This window comes from Phaseolus vulgaris, chromosome 8 (genome assembly GCF_000499845.2).
Source record: "Phaseolus vulgaris cultivar G19833 chromosome 8, P. vulgaris v2.0, whole genome shotgun sequence".
Lineage (NCBI taxonomy): Eukaryota > Viridiplantae > Streptophyta > Magnoliopsida > Fabales > Fabaceae > Phaseolus > Phaseolus vulgaris.
Genome location: NC_023752.2, coordinates 7339885 through 7363581, shown reverse-complemented (window position 1 = coordinate 7363581; position 23697 = coordinate 7339885). Strand labels below are relative to the sequence as shown.

The window sequence follows — 23697 nt, the reverse complement described above, 5'->3', positions numbered from 1 at the left end:
ATACCTCACATGTCACTCATTCAACACACCCATCAAAGTGTAAAGCCAGTAACTCCAAACAAGGTAACAAACCCGAAAGGCCATCCGTTCACTGACGACATCATAGCCACTCCTCTCCCTGACAAGTGGAGGGGCTTAACGATAAATCTTTATGACGGATCTACAGATCCAGACGAACATCTGAATATATTTAGAACTCAAATGACCCTTTACACAACCGACCGAACGGTATGGTGTAAAGTCTTCCCCACCTCTCTCAGGGAAGGCCCCCTTGGATGGTTTTCTGACCTTCCACCCAATTCCATTACAAGCTTCGACGCCTTGGAATTGAAGTTCACAACGCAATATGCCACAAGTAGACCTCATCGGACATCCTCCATGTCCCTTCTAAATGTCAAACAAGAAAGGGGAGAATCATTGAGAACATTCATGAACAAATTTAGTAACGTGTGTATGAGCATTCGTAATCTTAATCCAGAAATAGCCATGCATCATTTGGTCTCGGCCATACTGCCGGGGAGGTTCACGGAAAGCCTTATCAAACGGCCTCCGTGCGATATGGACGAATTAAGAACAAGAGCAACAAAGTTCATGCAGATAGAAGAACATATCGACTATCATCGAAAAACTTATGCTGAGAACACAGACAAAAGCAAAGGGATTCGTCCCCCCACAGTACCGACCGATCAAGAACGGCATCACCCCAATAGGGGCCCCCGTTTCCACAGCTACCCTCCCAATGCCGACACCAGTAAACGTTGCCAATACTGTCGTAACTATGGCCACACGACCGAAGGATGCCAAGCGCTGAAAACCACCATCACTGCACCCAGGTCACCCCAGTGCGACCATGACCCCCGAGAACGTTCGGGACGGAGAGACGACCGGACCCGTGACAACCACTATCGTTCAAACAGAAGGAAAAGAAGTGAAAGTCCGATAAGACGAACGAGGCCTAAGAGCGAAAGCCCTGGACGTAGAAGTCGAACTAAACAAAAAGTTCGCGAAGTCATCAATACAATCGCTGGACCAGTGCCGCTCGGTCAGCCCCCTCAAGAAATTAATTACATTGCAGGTGGTTTTGCGGGCGGAGGATGCTCTAATTCGACACTGAAAAAACATTTGAGAGCAGTTCAATCCGTTCATTCGACCTCATCAACGAACTAAGAGACAAATGCAAGATAAGAGAAGAAGCATGCAAGATACGAGCAGCACGAAGGTACAACTCGAAAGTGAAGCCACGAAACTATCAAAAAGGAGATCTAGTTTGGCGCATGCGCAGCAACGCTCGGAAGGACGGAGGAAAGTTTTCAAGCAACTGGGAAGGACCGTTCCGCATCTCCGACACAGCAACAGGAGAAGCTTATTACTTAGAATATTTGTCAGGAAAATCTATACCGAGAACGTGGAATGCCACGCATCTCAAATTCTACTACAGTTGATGAATAAACTCAGTGCACTCTTTCCTCACTCGGTAGTTTTATCCCTAAGGAGGGTTTTCTACCGAGAAGGTTTTAACGAGGCACTTTAAATTACCTACCTTGGTCAGAAATTAATTAATTCATTAACCGTTCGTTCGGCCAGAATATACAACAGTTCATTCGGTCAGATATTAATATTTCGGTTTATTAGTCAAAAGTTCGGTATGTATCCACCATTCGTTCAAGTTACGCGAGACATCAAATTCTTCGAAATACCATCAAATAACTGCTTGATAATAGGACCATGAAAATAAAGTCGATAGCAGAAAGTGATATGGTTCAAAACACGTCGCAAAGCAGTAAAATTGTCTTTAGCCCACACCCCGGGCTCAGGTAATGAAAATATTAAACAACGTCAAGGATGTCATCCGGTTGCACCGGCTCCTCCGGCCGTACAGTATCATTTGCACGAGGCATCTCAGCCACAGGACAGATGGTTTGATCATTCTCTTCGGCCTCATCTTCTCCAAGAGGCATCAGACGGCCATCCACGACGTCCATGTTCGAGTCATACCGCTCATCATCGACCGGCACCCCATGGAAAAAGGCGACCCGCCGAACGCCCTGCCTAAATGACTCCTCGTCGATGCTCAACATGAACCCTTGAAGCTGTTCAACTTGAGCAGTCAACAATTCCTTCTCCGCGGCCAGTTTTTCCTGCTCCTTGATGGCATCTGCCCGCTCAACCGTTACTTCTTCTAAAGTAATCTTTAAAGCTTCATACTCCTTTCTGGCCAACTAAGCGTCAGTCCGAGCCTCACCCGCAGCCTTCAGGGCATCCTTCAATAAAACAGCCGATTCATTAAGCTGAGATTTCAGTTTTGGAATCGATACTGTCTTCGCTCTCCTTAGTTCGTCGCCAAGAGCCCTGGTCGCCACAGCCGCACGACATTGCAGCTCGACCGTCTCCTCGACCATATCTAAGGTAGGAATGCTAGCAAAAATTTCCTCGTCCTCCGGTCGCAAGTCAAATTGCTCAGTCGTCCGCGGGACAATTCCAGCGATGGTGGCAATCTTGCTCTTATTAGCCTGCCTCTTCAAACTATTCATATACTTCTTCAAACTCGGATCCATGCTCACCACAATCTCTGCAACATAAACACGAAAGTAAGAAACAGATATGCTATTAGCCGAACGACCGCAAGAAGAAGGTGCTCACCATTTAGGTCCGCCCACTGCTTGGACGACCCATAAAGGGCTATCAGTTCCCGCGTAGGGAGCTTACACGGTAGTTGATTCACGACCATCAAAATTTCTTGGTCGATGGGAGACAAAGATTCCCAAAGCCGATGGTCAAGAGAGGTGGGATTCTCCGTCCAATGGAATGGAAATTTTGTGCTTCCATCGGCATTATAGAATAGATTCAGGCCGTCCGGCTCGACAAACACTTAAAAAAAGTACTCCTTAAAATTCTTATAAGAGGCAGTAAAAGCAGCAAAGCGCACATTACCCGGACGACTGGATAACGACAACCAACCTAATGGAGTACTCGGGTACGTGTTATAATAATATAAAAATGATTCGGCGGTCGGCACGAGTCCAAATATTTGACAAATAACTCGAAAGGCTTGTAAAATGGCCAACGAGTTAGGGTGCAATTGTGTCGGTGCGACATTGAGTATCTCATGGTAAAATCATCAAAAGGTAAACTTACGTGCAAATGAGAAAACAAGGTGCTATACACAAAGAAAAAGTCGTGCGGAGCATTCTCCCGGCCATGACACACACGGTCGGTTATACCACATATATCGACATATAACGCATCGTTCGACATCAGAATTATCTTATTACTTTAATGTAATCAGAATTATTTATGCCTCGTTCGGCATCAGAATTATCTTATTACTTTAATGTAATCAGAATTATTTATGTCTCGTGCGGCATCAGAATTATCTTATTACTTTAATGTAATCAGAATTATTTATGCCTCGTTCGGCATCAGAATTATCTTATTACTTTAATGTAATCAGAATTATTTATGCCTCGTTCGGCATCAGGATTATCTTATTACTTTAATGTAATCAGAATTATTAATGCCTCGTTCGACATCAGAATTATCTTATTACTTTAATGTAATCAGAATTATTAATGCCTCGTTCGGCATCAGAATTATCTTATTACTTTAATGTAATCAGAATTATTTATGCCTCGTTCGGCATCAGAATTATTTTATTACTTTAATGTAATCAGAATTATTTATGTCTCGTGCGGCATCAGAATTATCTTATTACTTTAATGTAATCAGAATTATTTATGCCTCGTTCGGCATCAGAATTATCTTATTACTTTAATGTAATCAGAATTATTTATGCCTCGTTCGGCATCAGGATTATCTTATTACTTTAATGTAATCAGAATTATTAATGCCTCGTTCGGCATCAGAATTATTTTATTACTTTAATGTAATCAGAATTATTTATGCCTCGTTCGGCATCAGAATTATTTTATTACTTTAATGTAATCAGAATTATTTATGTCTCGTTCGGCATCAAAATTATCTTATTACTTTAATATAATCAGAATTATCTATGCCTCGTTCGGCACACGAATTATCTTATACCATAATTGGAATTTTTTGTCTCGTTCGGCATCCGCATTACCTTATTCTTTCGAAAATCGAAAATTACCTATGCCTCGTTCGGCACCCGAATTCGTAAATCATTACATATAAATCAAACCACGTTTAGAAATTATCGTTCGGCCTACGCACTACAAATATTAGCTGAAATTATAAAAAATTCAAAATGCAAGTGTGTATTGCCCACATGTCGGGTTCAGCAATTTTCTATGGCACATTGTTCATTAACTCTACAAAAGAGACGTCCGGCTGTTGGCCAGGGGTCTCCGCCTCGGCCTCCTCATCTAAATTATCATCGGGGTTGGCCGGCACCAGCTTTCCATCAACTACTATTTTTTCTATGTCGCACGGTTGTCCTCCAGGGGTGCTCCATGCAGGCAGACCGCTTTTCCGATGCCTAACCGAAAATATTCTTCGCTAATGCGAACCTCCCGTCATTCCGTTAAATTTAATGTCTGACACCTCGAAAGGCACAACAATCATTACGACTCTTCGGCTTTTATTCACCTCGAGCCTGGGGGGCAAGTGTACCGGTCGGGACCGGACGACCGCATGGTTCAGATTAAAATTATCTAACTAACGTGGTCACGCATGGGACAAACGGTTAATTCCCACTGAACAACAAACGCACGTGAGCACTCCCCAGATTTTCGGGAACATCCCCTAGATCCCAGGAAACCACCTAACACGACCGAAAAACCAGAAAACACGTGGCGAACCACTAACGACCCAGAGGGCCCAAGCCCAAGGGGAAGGTACAAAAGAAGGAAAAGAAAGAGAAAAAGGTATGTTTTTCAGATTATCAAGGATTCTCACTGAGAGAGATTACTGACTTGAGCGTCGGAGCACAATCGCAGGTACCCCCACCGGCCGACCGAGGCACGCGAGGAAGAAGGAAACTCGAAGGACAAGACAACTAAGACTGAAGCAGACACCTTGTATCGACGTTGACCAACATTACTCAGTCCCCAATATCCATACAGGTACACATCCCAAAACCAAGTTCTCTTGTTTGTGCCCTTTGATATGTCTTAAATCTTTATAATTCTAGTGTGAAAGGAATGAGTCTGTGAGGTGATCAACAACCTTAGCTCTATGCAGTAATGTTTGTTGTTGATCACTACTATTTTCACTTTTCTTTTGCTATGCTACTATTGACTAATTATGCAAGGTAAGTATCTTATGTCCCCAATGGAGAAGGAAACTTTGTTTGGAACATTTGGTGAAAAAAAACTAACACTACAAGAAAATCATGAAATAGAAACTAATTTTTAGAGACCAAAATAATTAGTTGCAATAGTAACTAAATTAGAGACCATTTTAGAAACTAAATAAAAAATTGGTTTTTAAATTAGTTTCTATTATTGTTAAATAATTTCTAAATTGGTATCTAATTAGCAACCAAGGTTTTAGAGACCAAATTTAGAAACTAAATAATTGGTAGTTAAAACCTTGGTTGTTAATTAGATACCAATTTAGAAACTATTTAAAAATAATAGAAACTAATTTAGAAACCAATTTTTCTTTTAGTTTCTAAAATGGTCTCTAATTTAGTTACTATTGCAACTAATTATTTTGGTCTCTAAAAATTGGTTTCTATTTCATGATTTTCTTGTTGTGTAACTATGAAATGCTTTACAAGGATGAAGATAAGGAGTAGGAAAGAAGATGAACAAGCGTGAACAAATAACTAGTCCTCTTTCTTTTTGGGTCAATTTCTTTTGGTATCATAAGTTTAGATTATCTTTTGCATAAACACATTTGCACGTGGCTCCCGAAAGTTCAAATGCATGTGTACAAGGTCTAATGTGTCATATTTTTTTGTTTATCGGGGTCATGTTTCAAGAAAGGACTCTTGATATGTATGTATGTGTGACAAGTGCGAAATATGTAAGGAAGGAGGTTGACTAGGCTCAATATTTTGTATAAGGGTTGATTCATTCTTTAAATGTTCCATTTTAAACATTCATTGTATGACGTACACATATGATTAAGGTCATTTTAAAAAATTATCAGGTATATTTTATTAATTTCTCTTAAAGTTATTTAGATTGATATCTAATGTTTGTTACTATGCTTTATGGACCCTAGGAGGACACAAAGGATCCCAATTGGTGGTGATTTAAGCCTTGAGCATGAGCCACAACTTAGTCAAATGTTAATCAAATTCAGGAGTTGGTTGAGGTTTCACATGTATTGTTTCATGCATTTTGTGACATTCCTTAGGATGCCACATTGTTTGGAGTTGACAATGGTAATATATCATTGTACATAACCATGCATGATGTCTTTGAAATCATCCAAGATAATCAGATATTGAGTGTTGTAACTATTCAATTATAGATTATGTAAGTGCACTTTAAACATTTACATGTTATTTAATGAAGTGATGTTTCATGAGATTAATCATTATCATTAATATTTATATTAACAATGTCGGTATATAAATAAATTAATTATCAATAAAGCAAGACAAATTTGTTTTGATTTATGAAACTCTTTTTTAGATAATAACACCTTTTTTTGTTTTTCTTTCTCATATCAAGAGTTTTGTTAACTCTCTTTTTTCTTCGATTTGAGGTCCAATTTTTTTTAAAGAATTTTGAACTTTATTCTTGATGGTCTTCTTCAAGAATATGATTATGTTATTGTTCTTATTGGAGATTTATTTTTTTTCTAAGAACTATGTCAACAGAATTATAAAAACAAAAATCAAGTTTCTCTCTTTTAGTATTGGCTAAACATCACCTATTAGGATCTTGATCAACAAGTCCAATACATCAATATTATTCATAGGAATGACAATGCGGATTGACCCACCTGCATATGTTCGTCCTGCATTTTGCCCATCTTGCGCAAGAAATGTCAACTCATTTCACTGGGCCCACACCGTATAAGGAAAATATTTAAAAAAAATCTATTAATTATAAAAACACTTATTTCTTATGTTGAAAAATTAAAATTTTATCCATATTTCAATTAGTTCAATTAAGATAAAAATATGAATTCAAGTAGGAGGATTGTTAGAAGGATTGATTAAAAATAATTAAAGTTTTGTTTTGTTACAAAATATTTTAATGAAGATGACTAATTTGTTAAAGAGTATCTTATTGAAATCTCTTCTTTATATTATTATTTTTATTAATAAATTTTAAAGATAAGATTTTACTTAAAACTAGATCCACTCTCACTCTTAATATTTAGATTATTAAAATAAAATATTACATTTTTAGTACATTAAATATTAATTTTTTAAAATAAAATAAAATAAAGGTCACACTGCAATAATGAGTTGATGAAGTTTTTTTTTTAGAAAAAATAAATTAATTATTATTTTTATTTATGTGGGTCAACCCGCCCCGCTGTTTGGTTGCGCGGGCTGCAGGTTATACGAAATGGGTCTAAGCGGGTCAGCAAACTAAATTAATGAGTTCAACATGTTTTTCGATAGCGGACTACAAATCGACCTGCATGGTCTATCGTGCATTGTCATCTCTAATTATCTATAAAATATGTTTATTTTCATGAAATCAAACATCATGATAGAAGAGGTTGTTCAGGTTGTGATTTTATGTAATATGAAATTTGCTTTTTAAGTATCAGCACACAACTTTATTTTATTATCACAAATTTAATTCTTAATAACAAATTTAATCTTTTTCTTACTTGCTTCCATAGTAAAAACCAAATGATAGTTCACTTGAAAAAAAACCTTCATACTCAAGTCAATAAGAAACTAATAAATATAATAATATAAAAAATTAAGAATAAACAATAAGATAATCTTATTTTAATGAGGAATCACATGTAAAAGTAAATAAATAAAAATTGAAGTATTATTGAGCAAACATCATGAGTTATATATCATAATTCAAAGATTAAAAATTCTCAAAATAATATATTAACTCGAATTTATAAGTATTTTCGAAATACACAAGAATGAATGAGCAGTCAACAGTTATATGGAAAATATTTTTTATTTAACATTCAAGTAAATATTTTATTTTTATATTAAAAAGTATCAAATTAATCTTATATTGATGTTTTGAGAGACATTATTGGAGTTGGAAAAGAGAGAATGGGTATCCCAAAGACTGAATTTATGAAGATATTAATGCAGAATTTATTGCCATTGAATTCAAAATCGGAGTGGTCATGGTTGCAGATTTGTCTTCGCATTCATAGTCTCGGCCACATGAAGAAACGGTTCATCAACCCTCCGAATGAATGAAATTTCTTTGATAGTAATTAATTGGGTCATTTTTTCAAGACACTAATCATCTGCAGAAGAACTTAATGCAGTGAAAATTTATGTTATTTGAAACCATTAAATATATAGATTTTGCATTTTTCTTTTCAATATTCACATGCGAAATCATCTTGAACCAGCAGCGAATGTATGCAGCATGTAGTGAAAGTCAGAACCACACGTGTTTGTTCCCTTGAGTGCATGGTCTTGCATGCTGCAATGCAATGTGATGAGGTGTAACTCTTCTATTGAGAAGCTTTGTCTTTCTCTTTTTTATTGGTGATTGATCTACACTTCAGTTTTCTCTCCTAGATTTCCTATTATTTTTTGGAGTTTCGGTTGTTTAATCATTCGGTTTTTTAAGAAATGTTGAATGAGGGTACCTGCAGAAGACACTTCGACACTCAAGTCAGCAAAGGGTGTTCGATACTCAGATGTCTATGAAGTACTTACTTCTTGAAATGTGTGTTATTTATATTATTTTATTAGAAATATCTTGTTGGATCGATTAGGAAAGTGAATCGTAATTAAATGTGTATTATCTAATTCTTAATGATAATTTAACTTTATTAATTTTAATTGAACCGAAGATATTGGTTGCTCAGTCGATTCTAAAGCCGAATTACGGTATTCACAGTTCGTACATCCATCCCAGTATAATAACTATTTCTGATTGGCTGCAAAAGGTTTTTTCTTGTCCTTCTTTGATAGATAAGATCTTATATTTAATGGTGAGAATGTGTAGTGGGATATATCATATATGTATTCCAATGTTTAATTAAGATTTATGATAATTGAAAATAATACATAATATTTAATGATATATATTTATTTTGAGTGTAGTGTTCATAATAGATATTTAATTTTGAATTTGAATCAGAATAAATTATAAAATTAATTTCAGTATTAAAGTAAGATTTCGTATTTTTTTTAATAAAACTAATTATATGATATAAAAAATTAATCGGTGATTCCTTTAAGAATTAATTTGGACCACGTTATCTGTTAAGTATCCACTCATCATTAATATTACGTTAAATTTACGAGTTTGGTGTGAAGTGTCGGTGGAATGAGACAAAAACAGGATAACTCTTGCACGTGAGAAAAACTAACAAAAATATTATCATTTAAAATAGTTTTTTTAAGATTGCCAAAAAAATATCTTAGATAGAAAATAAAATTGCTATTAAATAGTTTTGAATGTAAATGCATAATTTAAAAAAATAATGTTTTTTAAGAATGGAAAGTGAGTTGGGTGATTTAAAAAAAATTAACAGTTATTTGATTTTGAATCGATATAATGATGTTACGAGTGGAAGTAAACTCAAAAGTATTTAAAATATGATTTCGGGTTGGCATATTGTAAATAAAAAATTACTTAAAATAAAATATTTTAATAAAAACAATTGGTTAAAATTTATTGGTAGAGATTAATTATGAGTAAAACTAGTGATATTCTCCACCATGTGATTGGTTAAAAAAATAGTAATAAAAGAATGTTAAGGTAATAACTTTTGTGTATTTTCTTATTATCTAAACTGTAAACTGTTAAAACATTACACTATATTAACATTAAAATAAGGGAGGAAAGAAATAAAGACAGGAAAAAAGATCTATAACCATGTATAAAGGTGGATTTTTTTAACAGTTTATTTTATTTTTATTTTTATATTAATATTTTATTTGATTATTTTAAAAATATATAATAAAGAAGCTTTTTGTCATTTTATTATTAGATTACACATCTTTGTAATTTTTTTTTATTCTCATTTTTCTAATTCTATAATTTGAACACTTTTTGTTACTTTTTTAACAATTTTTCACTTTTTTTATATAATTTTTTTTTCACTTTTCTTATTAAAAACTTCTCACATCTCTCTTAATTGTCCTTAAGTTACAATATTAAGCAAATGAATATTGATTCTTTTGTTGAATTAAAATGGGTGACTCTTTGTCCAAAACGCTCCCTTCTTCACTTCACTCACTTTGTTTTCTTTACTTTCAAATGAGTAAGTTTCTCAATTTCTTTTTTCATAAGAGACTACAACTGTAAAACTAACCACGTCTTGTTTTGCGTGTTTCAAGTATCCACATGTCGTTTGGTGCTTATTTCTTCACTATTTTCCATCTAAATCCTTTTTTTCTTTTTATTAAAAACTAAAATGTTATTCTTTTTCTTATCAAGAGTACTAAAATGATTATTTTATAAACATTAACCATTCAATATTTTTTTCAATCTTCAAAGATAATTTTGTTAAGTCTTTAAAACTAAAAAAAAATGTTTTATTAAGCTTATTTCAATGTTTTTGTTTTTGTTATGAAACTTCTTGGACACCTGTAGAAGTCATTAATCCATAGGGGTAAAAAAGACCTAGAAAAGGAAGAACAAAGATGAAGATTTATTTATTCCCATGTAAAGGAAAGATGATACTAAAAGATGATGCATTCATACATTTGTATTTGTTCACATGTAACATTATTAATGATACTAAAGTTATTAAAATATTCTTTCTCATTTGTATATTTAATTGATGAATTTAATTTTAATAAATCTAATTAAATATATAATGGATAAATATAAAAAAAATTATTCAACTTTTAATATTAAACATAATTATATATAAATAATAATAAAAATATATGGATACACATACACATCCGTATGTATTTCTGCTAGTAAGAAAAATAATGAGAGGAAATAGCATTTAGATAAATATAAATTAATATTTATTTTTACGTAATATAAAAGATAAACATTTCTTTTTATATAATTAGTGTTATAGTTTATGTACTATAAGATAGTTTTTAATAAATTATATTATAACTAAAATTCATAAGTATTTGTTGATTTTTTTTTAAAATGCTGAAATTTAATTTAAAAATATATTTTTGTAAAACTTTCTCCCAGCCCAATTTAATTATGAAGCCCTAAATGTGGCCCAAAAATGAAACCACTTTTTTTAAAAGGAAAATTCGAAAAAATTAAGGGTAAAAAATTTGATTTACCGAAAACGAGGAACTCCGTTTAAGAAAAACACCGTGCGAGGAAGAGATTAAAAAACGGCATGCAGCGGTGGGCGTTATGACGGAGGTGTTGTATTGGATCTCAACGTTTGTCCTAATTTTGACCCTTCTTTGTATCCTTGGTTACCAGGTATTTCACTATTACATCACATTCATTATTCTCTTTTCTTCTTTTTAATTCAATGTTCCTTTTTCTGTTTGTTTAAAAAAGATCCTTTTTTTTTTGTTTTTTTCAAGGTTTATGTTTGTGGGTGCCCTTTATTGATTTGTGTTTAATAACTGTAATGAAGCAGAAATTATTGATCCTGAGCTTCATTATTTAAATTCTGGTTTAATCTTCACAATTCAGTTCTTATTGTTTTTCCTCTGCTTATTTTTCATAATTAGTGTTTCCCATTAAAAAAATAGAAGGAGAAGAAGAATTTTTTTTTTTTTTCTGTGGGTGTGGTAAAATAATTTATTTTGAGTGTGCAAGGGCATAAGGTTTCAATTCCAATTGTAACAATTTTTTTATGTTTATGTGGTTAATTTTTTTGTATTGGGTGGAGAGCCTTTGAGATTTTGATGGCAAGGCCTGTGTGTAGATTTTAGAACAACTTTCTGGAGGTAATTCATTTACTTTGAAAAAATATTTATGTTAAATTTTGGAAAGTAATTCATTTTCAAAATTTGTCTTACAAAAGTTTGAAAACTAAGCAATATTTTTCTTAAGGTAAGATGAACTGCATGGTAGGAATCACACCATTTTATGCTTCCTTCCACCTTTTTGTTTTGGCTTTTACCTTATTTGAAAAGCTTCTTTGTAGTTTCTCTGTGCAAAAGATTAATGGCCTTGTTCTTTTTAGTTCAATTTGAATTCTATATGACCATTCCAAATGGATAGGTGGAGCTCAGCAATGTCATAATTGTCATGTGTATTAATTCCTAGTTCCTTCAAAACTGTTCTTCTATATTTTCCTAGTCTAGAAAGACAGTGTAATGTACTAGAAGTAAATATTTTTACCTACAAAACTACAACCAGTTATATTGATGAAGTTTTAAAACTAAGGCTTTTAAAGAATGAAAAAAAAAAACTCAGCAACTTTGAGATAGCAATACTGCTAGTATTCTTTCCCCCTGTTTTATTAAACTTTATCTTGACCTCTTTGAAGTTGGAATTCGCACCTCAATTGTTGTTTCTATCCATTAGTGAAAATGAGCAAAAATACTGCTTACCATTTATGAAATTTTTTGTCATTCCTTGAAATTTTTATGCAGCTTATATTATTGGTGGACCTGGAGTTTGATTATATAAATCCATATGATTCAACATCTCGGATAAACCAGGTTGTGGTGCCAGAGTTTATTATCCAAGGAAGCTTCTGCTTCATAAATCTTATAGCTGGACATTGGTTTATATTCCTCCTATCTCTTCCTTTCCTGTATTACAATGTGAGAACGTGAGTTTTCTTTTGCTTTCCTTCTCAATAAGTTTGTGCTTTATTAATTTTGTCTTGTTAAAACTGCTGGATCTTGTTACATCTATATACAAGGTAGGATTAAAGTAAGGGAGCAAATCTTGTTTTATATTTTCTAATATTGTAGACCATAAAGCTTGGTGGAAAAGATAAAATAGTTATGCTTTAGTTCTTTCATATGAAGCATAGATTGCAATGATAAATGAAGGCATGCAGCATTTAACTTGTAATTGAATCAATTTTATAACAAGAAGCTCACATATCATGACTTGTGGTGCTCCTTTAATATAATTTTGTTGTTGTTAATTTTAAATTATTGTATTTCTTTCACTAAGCTTCTCAATCTTCTTATTGGGAAAAATTGTGTTTACTTTGTGGTTGAAAATGTTGATCACTTGAAGCAAAACTCAATAGAATGGAATGAATACGTTTCTCTGATTTTGGTTTAAAACATTGTGATTTGGTGGCTCACAAACCACCACGACTAATATGGTACTGATTGCAAGATTTGAATGAGATGTATTAAGATCTTTTGGGCTGGCATTTGCAAAACGAAAGAACACTGAACTTCAAGTGGTTGTTCAAGTTTCTAATATTATAATTTGAGGGATAGCCTGGAAACTGTTGAACAAACACTTAGGAATACCTGAGTGTTGGCACAAATTATGGTGAAACAAGAAGATTGTCCGAAAATAAGTTATAAGACATGATTAGAAACTTATGTAATCAAGGACTATCAAAACATAGTCTGCATTGCCATCCCAAAAAATATCTTGACTGTAAAACTTACATTCAGATATAGTCTGAAATCTGGATAATTAGATTGCAATTTTGAGTTCAAAATCTTGGCATTAAAATTGGGCATTTGTGACATAGTGTAATCCAGCACGGGATAATAAATGGAGTCCAGAAAGCATTGAATTTCAATAATTTTTATCTGTATAAAGCATGTGCTGTTATTACCTATGCACATTATTTTCAGATATATTATATTCCTACACCCAATATGACATGAAACCTAATATCAGGTACATTAGAAGAGAACACTTAGCAGATGTTACAGAAATATACAATAAGCTGAATTGGGAGAAAAAGAAGCGGCTGTTCAAAGTTGCATATCTTGTTGCGGTATTTGTGATGTCTGTAGTAAGGTATTACATTAGAAATGCATTCTTTTGTGAATTATCCTATACCATTTCAAAGGAAAAATTGGTGACTTTGTTCTCATCTGAAATGTTTTAGCTTGGTGTGGACCCTTACCGAGGATGTGCATTAATTGGTGGCTTCCCTTCCATGCCTGATGTAAGTTTCATTTACCCATTTGCATGAGGGTCATATTATGCTTCTTGAATGTGTAAAATATGGAATTTAGTACCCAGAAAGAACTAAAGTTCTAATCTTGTTTTTGAATGTGTAAAAGGTACATTAATTAGATTAAATCAGAATTTTTGTTCTTTCAGAGATTTAAGTGTCATCAATTTATACATTTAGGGAGCAAAATGGTAGTTTACTTTCAGAGATTTAAGTGTCATCAATTTATACATTTAGGGAGCAAAATGGTAGTTTATCCTTGTATAAATACATCAGCTAATTAAATTCTTGAAAATATCAAAGAAGTTACAGGCTGATACATTCAATGCAATGTGGCCAAATTTGTCATCTTATGTGCTGAATTCCATGGACAAAGAGGTGAGAGCAAATATGAACTGATCTCCATGGAGGAGGGAACATGTGACAATCCATACTGGTGCTTAAGCAAGAAAGAGAGAAGCTTGAGAAGGTGTAATTCTCTTAAGAAAAGTTGTTCTTTCTGAATCAGAGTGCTCAAGAATGAAAAAAAGTTACATGAACTCATAGTAGTGCATACACTATGTATACTTGTATTGTCACTTTTGCTTCCTCTGCATGTAACTGTAAGAGTAGGACTGACATGACGTTTTATGTTGTTTTAAACCTTTTATACTGTTCCAAATTCATAACCAGTATTTAAGTATTAATATCTAAGACTAAATAAATGTTATACCTGGTAAAAAGTATGCACTCAAGTTCTATTCCCCATTTTTGTAAAATATCATCATTATTACATATGTATTCTTTGTTTAATTATGTCTTTGGGTCTTGAAGTTTAGAATGATTTTGGTTTTGGTCCACTAAATTTAAAAAACTTATAATACTTCTTTAATTGAAAGAAAAGAGTATGAGTTTACTTCTTAATTTTAGGGAATAAAATGATTTTTTAAACTGTTTTTGTCTTAGAAATTTAGTATTTATATACTAAACTTATATTTTACTAAATTTTGAAAGACTAAAATGATTTTTTTTTTAATTCGAGGGACTAAAAGTGTATTTATCCTACATTTCAGAACTAAAAATGTAATTGAACTAATGTTTTACTCAAATTTAGTTTAATTTTTTAATTATTACATTTGGTTTCCTATTGTTATTTTCATATAATATTTTATTTAAATAATTAGAAGTTTGTGAAGTATTTATGATGAAAATAGTGGGTTAAACTAGTCTTGGACATGAGTCGGGTTGCATCATTAATATATTTTAAAATTTATATTTGATGATTTAATTTATTTCTTTATTTAGATATGAATTGTTTTACTTGTGAATCAACTCGAAAAAAGTTATTTTTTTGAATTAAAAAATAAAATTTTTATTGATCAAAACCTATTCAATGAGGAATTACAAATGAAAAAAAAAAAAAGTTAATCTTCCAAGACAAAACAAAAGAATTACAAAGAAATAAGTCTAGAATGTGTTTGCTCAAATTCTTTTTAAAAAACAATTTTATTTAGTTTTAAATGAGTGAAATGAACACACCAAATTCTTAATAAAAAAATCTCATTTGATTTTAATAATTATTTTTAATATAACTTCAATATTAAATTTCAATAAAAAAATATTATACCAAAAATAAAATAAAAAACTTAAAATATACCTACAAATTTATAAATATTAAGAGATCACTTATGAATCTAATCAAATATTCATAAAATTATAAACTTTTTTTTGTCTAACCATTATTTTTTTAATTTGTCCAATTTTATTTATTCAATATATTTTTCTAAGAATATCAGCAAAGCTTAAATTTATTTCATATTTCTTTGACTACACTCGGATGAGTTCTATTTACTCGATTAAAACAAATTGATATAATTTGTAAGATTTCATAAAGCAAGGTAACATTTTGAAGATTTGGAATTCGAGGTTATATAAAATATTTTGATCATTACTACTGTCTAGGTCGAATGACCGAAAGATTAGAAGACCGAAATGTTAGTTGAAAGGAAAAAATAAGAATTATTATAGCAAAGTCCATTAAATAGGTAAAAAACATAGAGTGTATATTTAAAGAAGATTAGGTGCAAATAGAAAAAGTCCAATTGGGTTTAAAGTTTAATAAGAAAGTGCTATAAATAGGTGATCGACCCAATAGGTAAGTAGAGTGAATTTTACCTGATAATTAACTAAAATAAATTCTGACTTTATCAGCGGAGCTCCTTGCAGGTACACCACCTACTCGTGAGCGGATACCGAAATCAAAGGCTGAGAGATTCAATTGACTCAGTCCAATGAGTGAGAGTCCACAAATCACATCCAAGTTCAAGCCCAAATGAGTAGTAAGTCGAAAGTCCAAACTGAGATAGAAGACCAAGAAGTGAACAGGTTCAGAAGAAAGAAGAAGTTGTTTATAGGCCCTTGTAAGAACAATTGCGCCCACCGTGGAACTGAGAAGCAAGTTAATTGAAGAAAGATGAGTAAAAGAGGATATCAGTCTGGGAGCATGGAGGCAATCAGAACGTCATGTCGATGGCTATGTTCGTACAATTACAATAGAAGTTTGAAGCGTTGAAAAAAAATAACGAAGAAGAGTTGAGTATGTTGAGAGTGGAAAACACATACATGAGGCGGATACTAAACGAAGAAACAATTTTAAACACATCGAACACAAACCATTGAAATTCTTTTTAATTCAATGCCTTCTTTTAGGTACAGTTCTCAATATGAGCCTGCGGGTCTGTGAAACTTTGGGTGTAGGAGGCTAATGGAAAAAGATAAAAAAAATTTAAAAAGATATTTTGGTTTAATTAGTTACATGTTTTCTTTGTTTTTTTTTATCATAAAACACCTTTAATTAGATTTGAGACTAAAGGATCAATTTTTCTAAAGTTTGGTAAAAAACACTATTAAATAAATAAAAACATTAATTATAGTTGAACTATAAAAAGTGAAATTAAATGGAGACATTAATGTATTTACTCATTGCTAAGGCACAAATTTCTTCCTATAATGATTACATATGTAACATTTATTCTGTGAGAAAGTAGAGTTTCCTTTATACTTTTTTTTTCTTTTCCTAAAACCTTACTTCCATAACTAGATAACTAGGTTAACTTCAAAGGAACACAAAACCAACCTATACTCTATTCTGCTCTATCCAATGTTATTTTTGCTCATTTTATACCTAAAAAGAAAAGTTGCATAACATGATCTTTTCAATACCAAATCAAGAATTTCATCACAAATCATATTTTCTTTAATTCTTTCAAATGCAACATCTTTATTTCAATTTAACTTAATTTTAAGTTTCTTAACAAATGACTCAATTTAATTTTTTATATTGTCGCAAATACGTCTGCAAACAAACAAAAGTGTAATTTTTGCTATGCAATCTTTATTATATCAAAATGAAAGAATTTCACTTTCTATTCAAGAACTAAAAAGAAAACCATGAAAGGTTTTCTAAAAAAAAAACTAAAAAAACATTAAAGTATTCTGACATGAAAAGGAAAAATCCAAATTCACTTCAAAAAATATGTAAACCACAGTGCCATTATTGTTTGCTGGAGTGGAAAGAAACTGGCTGCGAAGGTAGTGGACCACCATCCAGTCGGCTCAAAGTTTCAAACTTAAGTCTCCATTTTCTTCGTGTGAAATCCATTGTGGATTTTTCTAAAACCAAGAAAAAAAAACAACCAATGACTCATTTATGTTAGATTATAATTGTTGATATGTACTAAAAAAAATTTGTTCGTCTTCTGTTATTTCTTCGCCACAACCAAGGGTTTGTTCAGTTAAAATATAAATTTTTAACACATTTAGTGTTTGTATTCTTCAAGTAATGAAGACTGTCTTCGATAATGATAGAATTCTTGAATCACTACATAATAATTAACTTGTAATTTGGAGAGAGAAAGTGTTCATACACTTTATTTCCTATCTTGGCAAGGATCTCCTGTGGAATCCAATAGAGTGAAGTAGGACACAAATTTACAGAGCAGTGTACATAACAATTTCACTGGGAGTCCTCTGTATTATGACTTATATGTAAAATACAAATAAGGAATCAAATGAAGACATTAATGTATTTACTCATTGCTTATGAACAAATTTATTCGTAGGATGAGTGACAATAAAAGTGTTTGACGTATGTATCATTTATTCCTGTGAGAAGGTACAACTCCCTTAACAGAAGTATAACTTTTGTTATGCAATCAAAATGAAAAAATTTCACTTTTCTATTGAAGAACTAAAAAAAAAACCATGAAAGGTTTTCTAAAAAAAAAAAGAACTAAAAAAACATTAAAGTATTTTGGCATGAAAATTGGAAGAGAAATCCAAATTCATTTCGAAAAATATGTAAATCACTATGCCATTATTGTTTGGTGGAGTGGAAAGAAACTCCTCCGGTACCAGTGACTGAACCACCATCGGATCAACCCAAATTAATTAGATGGTACAATGATAAAAACACTCTTCTCATATCCAAGGGCTTGTTCAGTTAAAATATAAACTTTTAAACGCATTTAATGTTTGTATTCTTCAAGTAATGAAGACTGCCATATATATACAATATATTTAATGATTATCAAATTATACCAATTATTGTACACCATTATTGATGGAAGAGGGCCAAGCACAACCTTTCATGAAAAGCAAGAGCCAAGTCAAGAACGTCCAAGATCAAGCTAGGAGCGTCTAAGACCAAGCTAGGAGCGTCTAGGACAAGAAGACAAGCTAGGAGCGTCTAGGACAAGCTAGGAGCGTCTAGGACAAGAAGACTTGGATCAAAGCTATGAATGGGAGAGTGGCTTACTAGCACAAATTCCGTGAAGGCCCAACAAGTGTAGTTTAGCTTTAATTGGGGTGTAAATAGCATAGCCATGTGGACAAATGTTTATTTTTCTGCACATTAGAATTAAGGAGGAGTTAACCTTGATTAGCTAAAGGTTTCTAGAAGCCTTCACTAATCAAGGGATGGTTTTATGAAGCCATGTGCACCCATGTGCTCCATGTGTCCATGTGCCTCCACATTTCCATTTCATTTTGCTTACATTTCATGTGCAATTAGCTTAACATTTACGGCCTCTTAGCCTATAAAAGGAGATGCCTAGCACTTGTATTTGCAAGATTAATGAGAGTAATGTTATGCTGCCAACATTGTGCCATAAATTGCTTTTGCCTAGTTTCTAGGACCTAATCTTCATCTTCATCACCTACCATAGGGCTGGCCAAACCTTCCTCTTTCCATACATGCACCTTCAAGATCACCATAGCTCCTAGGAGGATCTTGCACATCTCAATCCATAGCTTTCGCACCCTTTGATCACAAATCCGAGAAGAGCTCCATGACTTTGCCATCATTTGGTATCAGAGCAAGGTTCTTCAAAGATGAGTAGTTCTTGGTCATTTTCATTTTGAGTTCTTCTTTATTTTATGTTGTTCATCTTGTTTTCATATTTGTCTTGCTATTTTTATTTTTTTACTTTGATTTGATGTGCTATTTGGAAATTCCAATCGGTGCATCTTGTACGCAATTATTGTACGCAGTTATACGCTAATTCGATAATGATAAAATACCTGAATAACTACATAATAAATACACTTTATTTCCTATACATGGAGGATGAAAATACAAATAAGGAATTAAATGGAAATATTAATGTATTTACTCATTATTAATGGACAATGTGTTTGACGTATGTAACATTTATTCCTGTGAAAAAATAGAGTTCCTTTATACTTTCTTCTTTTCCTAAAACCCTTACTTCCATAACTAGATAACTAGGTTAACTTCAAGGGAACGCAAAACCAACCTCTACTCTATTTTACTATATCCTATGTTATTTTTGTTCATTTTTTATACCTAAAAAGAAGACTTGCATAACATGATATTTTCAATACCAGATCAAGAATTTCATCACAAATCATCTTTTCTTTAATCCTTTCAAATGCAACATCTTTATTTCAATTTAACTTAATTTTAAGTTTCTTAACAACCAATGACTCAAATTTATTAGGTTGTCGCAAATACGTCTGCAAACAAACATAAGTGTAACTTTTGCTATGCAATCAAAATGAAAGAATTTCACTTTCTATTCAAGAACTAAAAAAGAAAACCATGAAAGGTTTTCTAAAAAAAAAAACTAAAAAAAAGTATTCTGGCATGAAAATTGAAAGAGAAATCCAAATTCATTTCAAAAAATATGTAAATCACTGTTTACTGGAGTGGAAAGAAACTCCTCTGGCACGCACCAGTAGCTGCGAAGGTATTGGACCACCATCGGGTCGGCTCAAAGTATCAAACGTAAGGTTCCATCTTATTCGTGTGAAATCCATTTTGGATTTTTTTAAAACCAAGAGAAAAAAAAACAATGACTTATTTATGTTTAGATTATAATTATTGATATAGATGAAAAAATAATTTGTTTCTCTTTCGTTATTTCTTCGCCAGAACTACAAAAACGTGTGTATCCCTTGGTAAAATTTGATTTTAATTACTTCAAATAGTAAATCGTCTTATTAAAGAATTAATAATTATTAAATTATACGTAATTATTGTACGTAATTATACGCGATTAATTTGATAATGATACCATGATTAGTAGATCAATACATAATTAACTTGTAATTTAAAATGACTTAATTAATTCAAATTTGTATAGACTTTGAGAAAGAAAAAGGAAAATTCAATAACTTTGAAAGAGAAAAATAATTTTAAAAATTTAATTATAATAATTAAAGGAGAAACAATTTTTTTATATTTATAAATATTGAAATAGTTTACAAACTTTATTATTATTATTATTTATAATAATAAATATTAAAATAAATCTCAAATATGTATATATTTTTAATACAATAAAAAATTATAATTTTAACAAAAAAGTTATTTTTTAATTTTACTTTATTAAATATTTAAATATATATTTAATTTTTAATAATTGTTATTAAAAAAAAAATTAACGTTAATATATAATTAAAATCAACTAGTAAATTTTTAAATTCATTAATGATCTTTCACAAACCCCTTCAATTAAATTTGAGACTAAATGATCAAATTTTCTAAGGTTTGATAAAAAAAAACTATTAAAAAATAAAAACATTGATTATAGTTGAACTAAAAAAGTGAAATTAAATGGATAAATTAATATATTTACTCATTGTTAAAGCACAAATTTCTTCTTAGGGTGGTAAAGTTTCCTTACACTTTCTTCTTTTCCTAAAACCCTTACTTCCATAACTAGTTATACTAGATAACTAGGTTACACAAAACCAACATCTACTTTATTATACTCTATCTTATGTTATTTTTGCTCATTTCTTATACCTAAAAAGAAAAAACTTGCATGACATGATTTTTTCAATACCAAATCAAGAATTTAACCATAAATCATGTTTTCTTTAATTCTTTCAAATGCAACATATTTATTTTAATTTAACTTAATTTTAAGTTTCTTAACCACCAATGACTTATTTATGATAGATTATAATTGTTGATATGAACGAATTCGTCTTCCTTTATTTCTTTGTCACAACCACAACAAAATGTGGTACGACCAAGTCGTCAAAATCAACCTTTTGTGACAACATTATTTACCAAAGTATTTTTCGCTCTCTTTCCTAACAAGATTTCCAAACATTTCAAATAATTACTTAGATGGTACAATGATAAAACACTCTGCACCAATTGATTTAAACTTTTAACTCATTGAAATGATAAAAATGTCCTTTGCCACATCAATATTTCTTATCATGTCATAAAATAAAATAAACTTTTAAGGCATTTAGTGTTTATATTCTTCAAATAATGAAGACTGTCATATATATACAATATATTTAATTTGAAAATGAATGGAGAATGTGACCTACAATGAATCAATTAAATAAAAAGTTTAGCTACTAATTGTCAAAAGATACCAACATTTCATAAACTTCCCTTTAAACACATTTAACATATAAAAAGTCACTACTTCAAGGAGGATTTCAGATTAGATAAGTTTAAATTTTATGGAATGTTATTTTTTTAAATAGTTTGTTTGAACTTTATTGTAAAATTTGATTTTAACCACTTAAAATATAATAAACAAACATATTTAAAAAATAATGATTATTAAATTATACTAATTATTGTGCGCAATTATTGTACGCAATTATACGCTAATTCGATAATGATAGAATTTCTGAATCACTACATAATTAACTTGTAATTAGGAGAAAGAAAGTCTTCATACACTTTATTTCTTATACATGGAGGGATGAAAATACAAATAAGGAATTACCATTTTTCTTACTATCTTTTTATATACCATTTTCTTATATGGTATCAGAGCACTAATCTTGGTGCTCCGACAACCTCTTCATTTTTATCCGTCATGTCTGACAATCCCTACTATTTTCATCATTCGGACCAACCCGGACACATGTTGGTGTCGACCAAATTGTCAATCCTGGAAGACAACAATGGTACACGCACTTACGACAAAGAAGAAACTCAGATTTGTTGACGACACACTAGAAATGTCGTCATGAGAAAAAGACTCATCCCAATTCGAATTATGGAATAAATGTAATTCTATGATTCTTTCATGGTTAAGTCACTCCATCGAGGCAGAGATAGCCGGATAGGTAATTCACGCTAAGACCGCCCGTCAAGTTTGGAAAGATCTTCGCGACCAGTTCGGACAAAAGAATGTGTCAACCATTTTTCAAATTCAGAAAGCAATATCAACCATGTCTCAAGGTACGATGTCAGTGGCTTCATACTACATCAAACTCAAAGAGCTATGGGATGAACTCGAGCTATATCGTTCACCCATAGTTTGTAATCAGACAAAGGAGCATCAGATCGAGAAGGAAGAAGATAAACTGATGCAATTTCTCATGGGGTTGAATGATTCCTTCAAAACAACCAGAAGTCGAAACAAACTTACAATGGCACAAATAAGACAATGAAGGCTCGCATAAGAAGAGAGGAAGCACGAGAGCATAAACAAAAGAGAAAATGAAGCGCCAGAAAACCCTTTACCAATGCAAGAAAATAAACAAATAAGTGAAACAAAAAAAATTATAAACCATTGGTGAAAAAGAAAGAGAGCAGATCGAAACAAACTTATAATGGCACGAGAACACAATGAAACTCATAGAAGAAGAGAGGAACACCAAAGCAGAAACGTTTTAAAAACATGAAAGCGTAAGTGACACGCTTCAGAATTAGGATAAAAAATTATTTAAGAATGCGGCTATTACAAATAGCCACATTCATAAATAAAGTTAATTTCAAAAATGTCACCGCATTTTGAATGACAGTGGCTAACCCTAAAACTACATTAAATAAATAGTCAGTCGTTGTTTATACATTTTGTGCTAGTGTATGCATCATTTTGTTTCTAATTCACAATTTTCTTCTACACATAATGCATATCTTGCTAACATCACAGGCACCAAAGAACCTCACACTTATGCTCAAGCTATTCTTTATCCGAATTGGCAAAAAACAATGAACGAAGAGCTTTCAGCCTTGCAGCTAAATCAAACATGGACCTTGACACCGTTACCTGCTGACAGAAACCCATCGGATGCAAATGGGTCTATAAAATAAAGTACAAATTGGATGGC

The 23697-nt window shown here is 31.8% G+C and overlaps 1 protein-coding gene across 3 annotated transcripts; it reads left to right on the top strand.

Moving 5' to 3' along the window:
* The first annotated feature begins 11296 nt into the window (after nucleotides 1–11296).
* LOC137826649 (protein cornichon homolog 3-like) lies at nucleotides 11297–14761 on the top strand. Of its 3 annotated transcripts, none has more exons than XM_068632715.1 (5): nucleotides 11297–11462; nucleotides 12590–12771; nucleotides 13818–13940; nucleotides 14032–14091; nucleotides 14413–14761. In XM_068632715.1, the coding sequence occupies exons 1-4, from the start codon at nucleotides 11391–11393 to the stop codon at nucleotides 14063–14065; spliced, it is 411 nt and encodes a 136-aa protein (XP_068488816.1). In that variant the 5' UTR covers nucleotides 11297–11390; the 3' UTR covers nucleotides 14066–14091; nucleotides 14413–14761. The 3 variants fall into 3 exon arrangements, with proteins under 3 accessions (XP_068488816.1, XP_068488815.1, XP_068488814.1); XM_068632714.1 differs by having other exon boundaries at nucleotides 14407–14761; XM_068632713.1 differs by having other exon boundaries at nucleotides 11298–11462; nucleotides 14404–14761.
* The last annotated feature ends 8936 nt before the right edge of the window (nucleotides 14762–23697 follow it).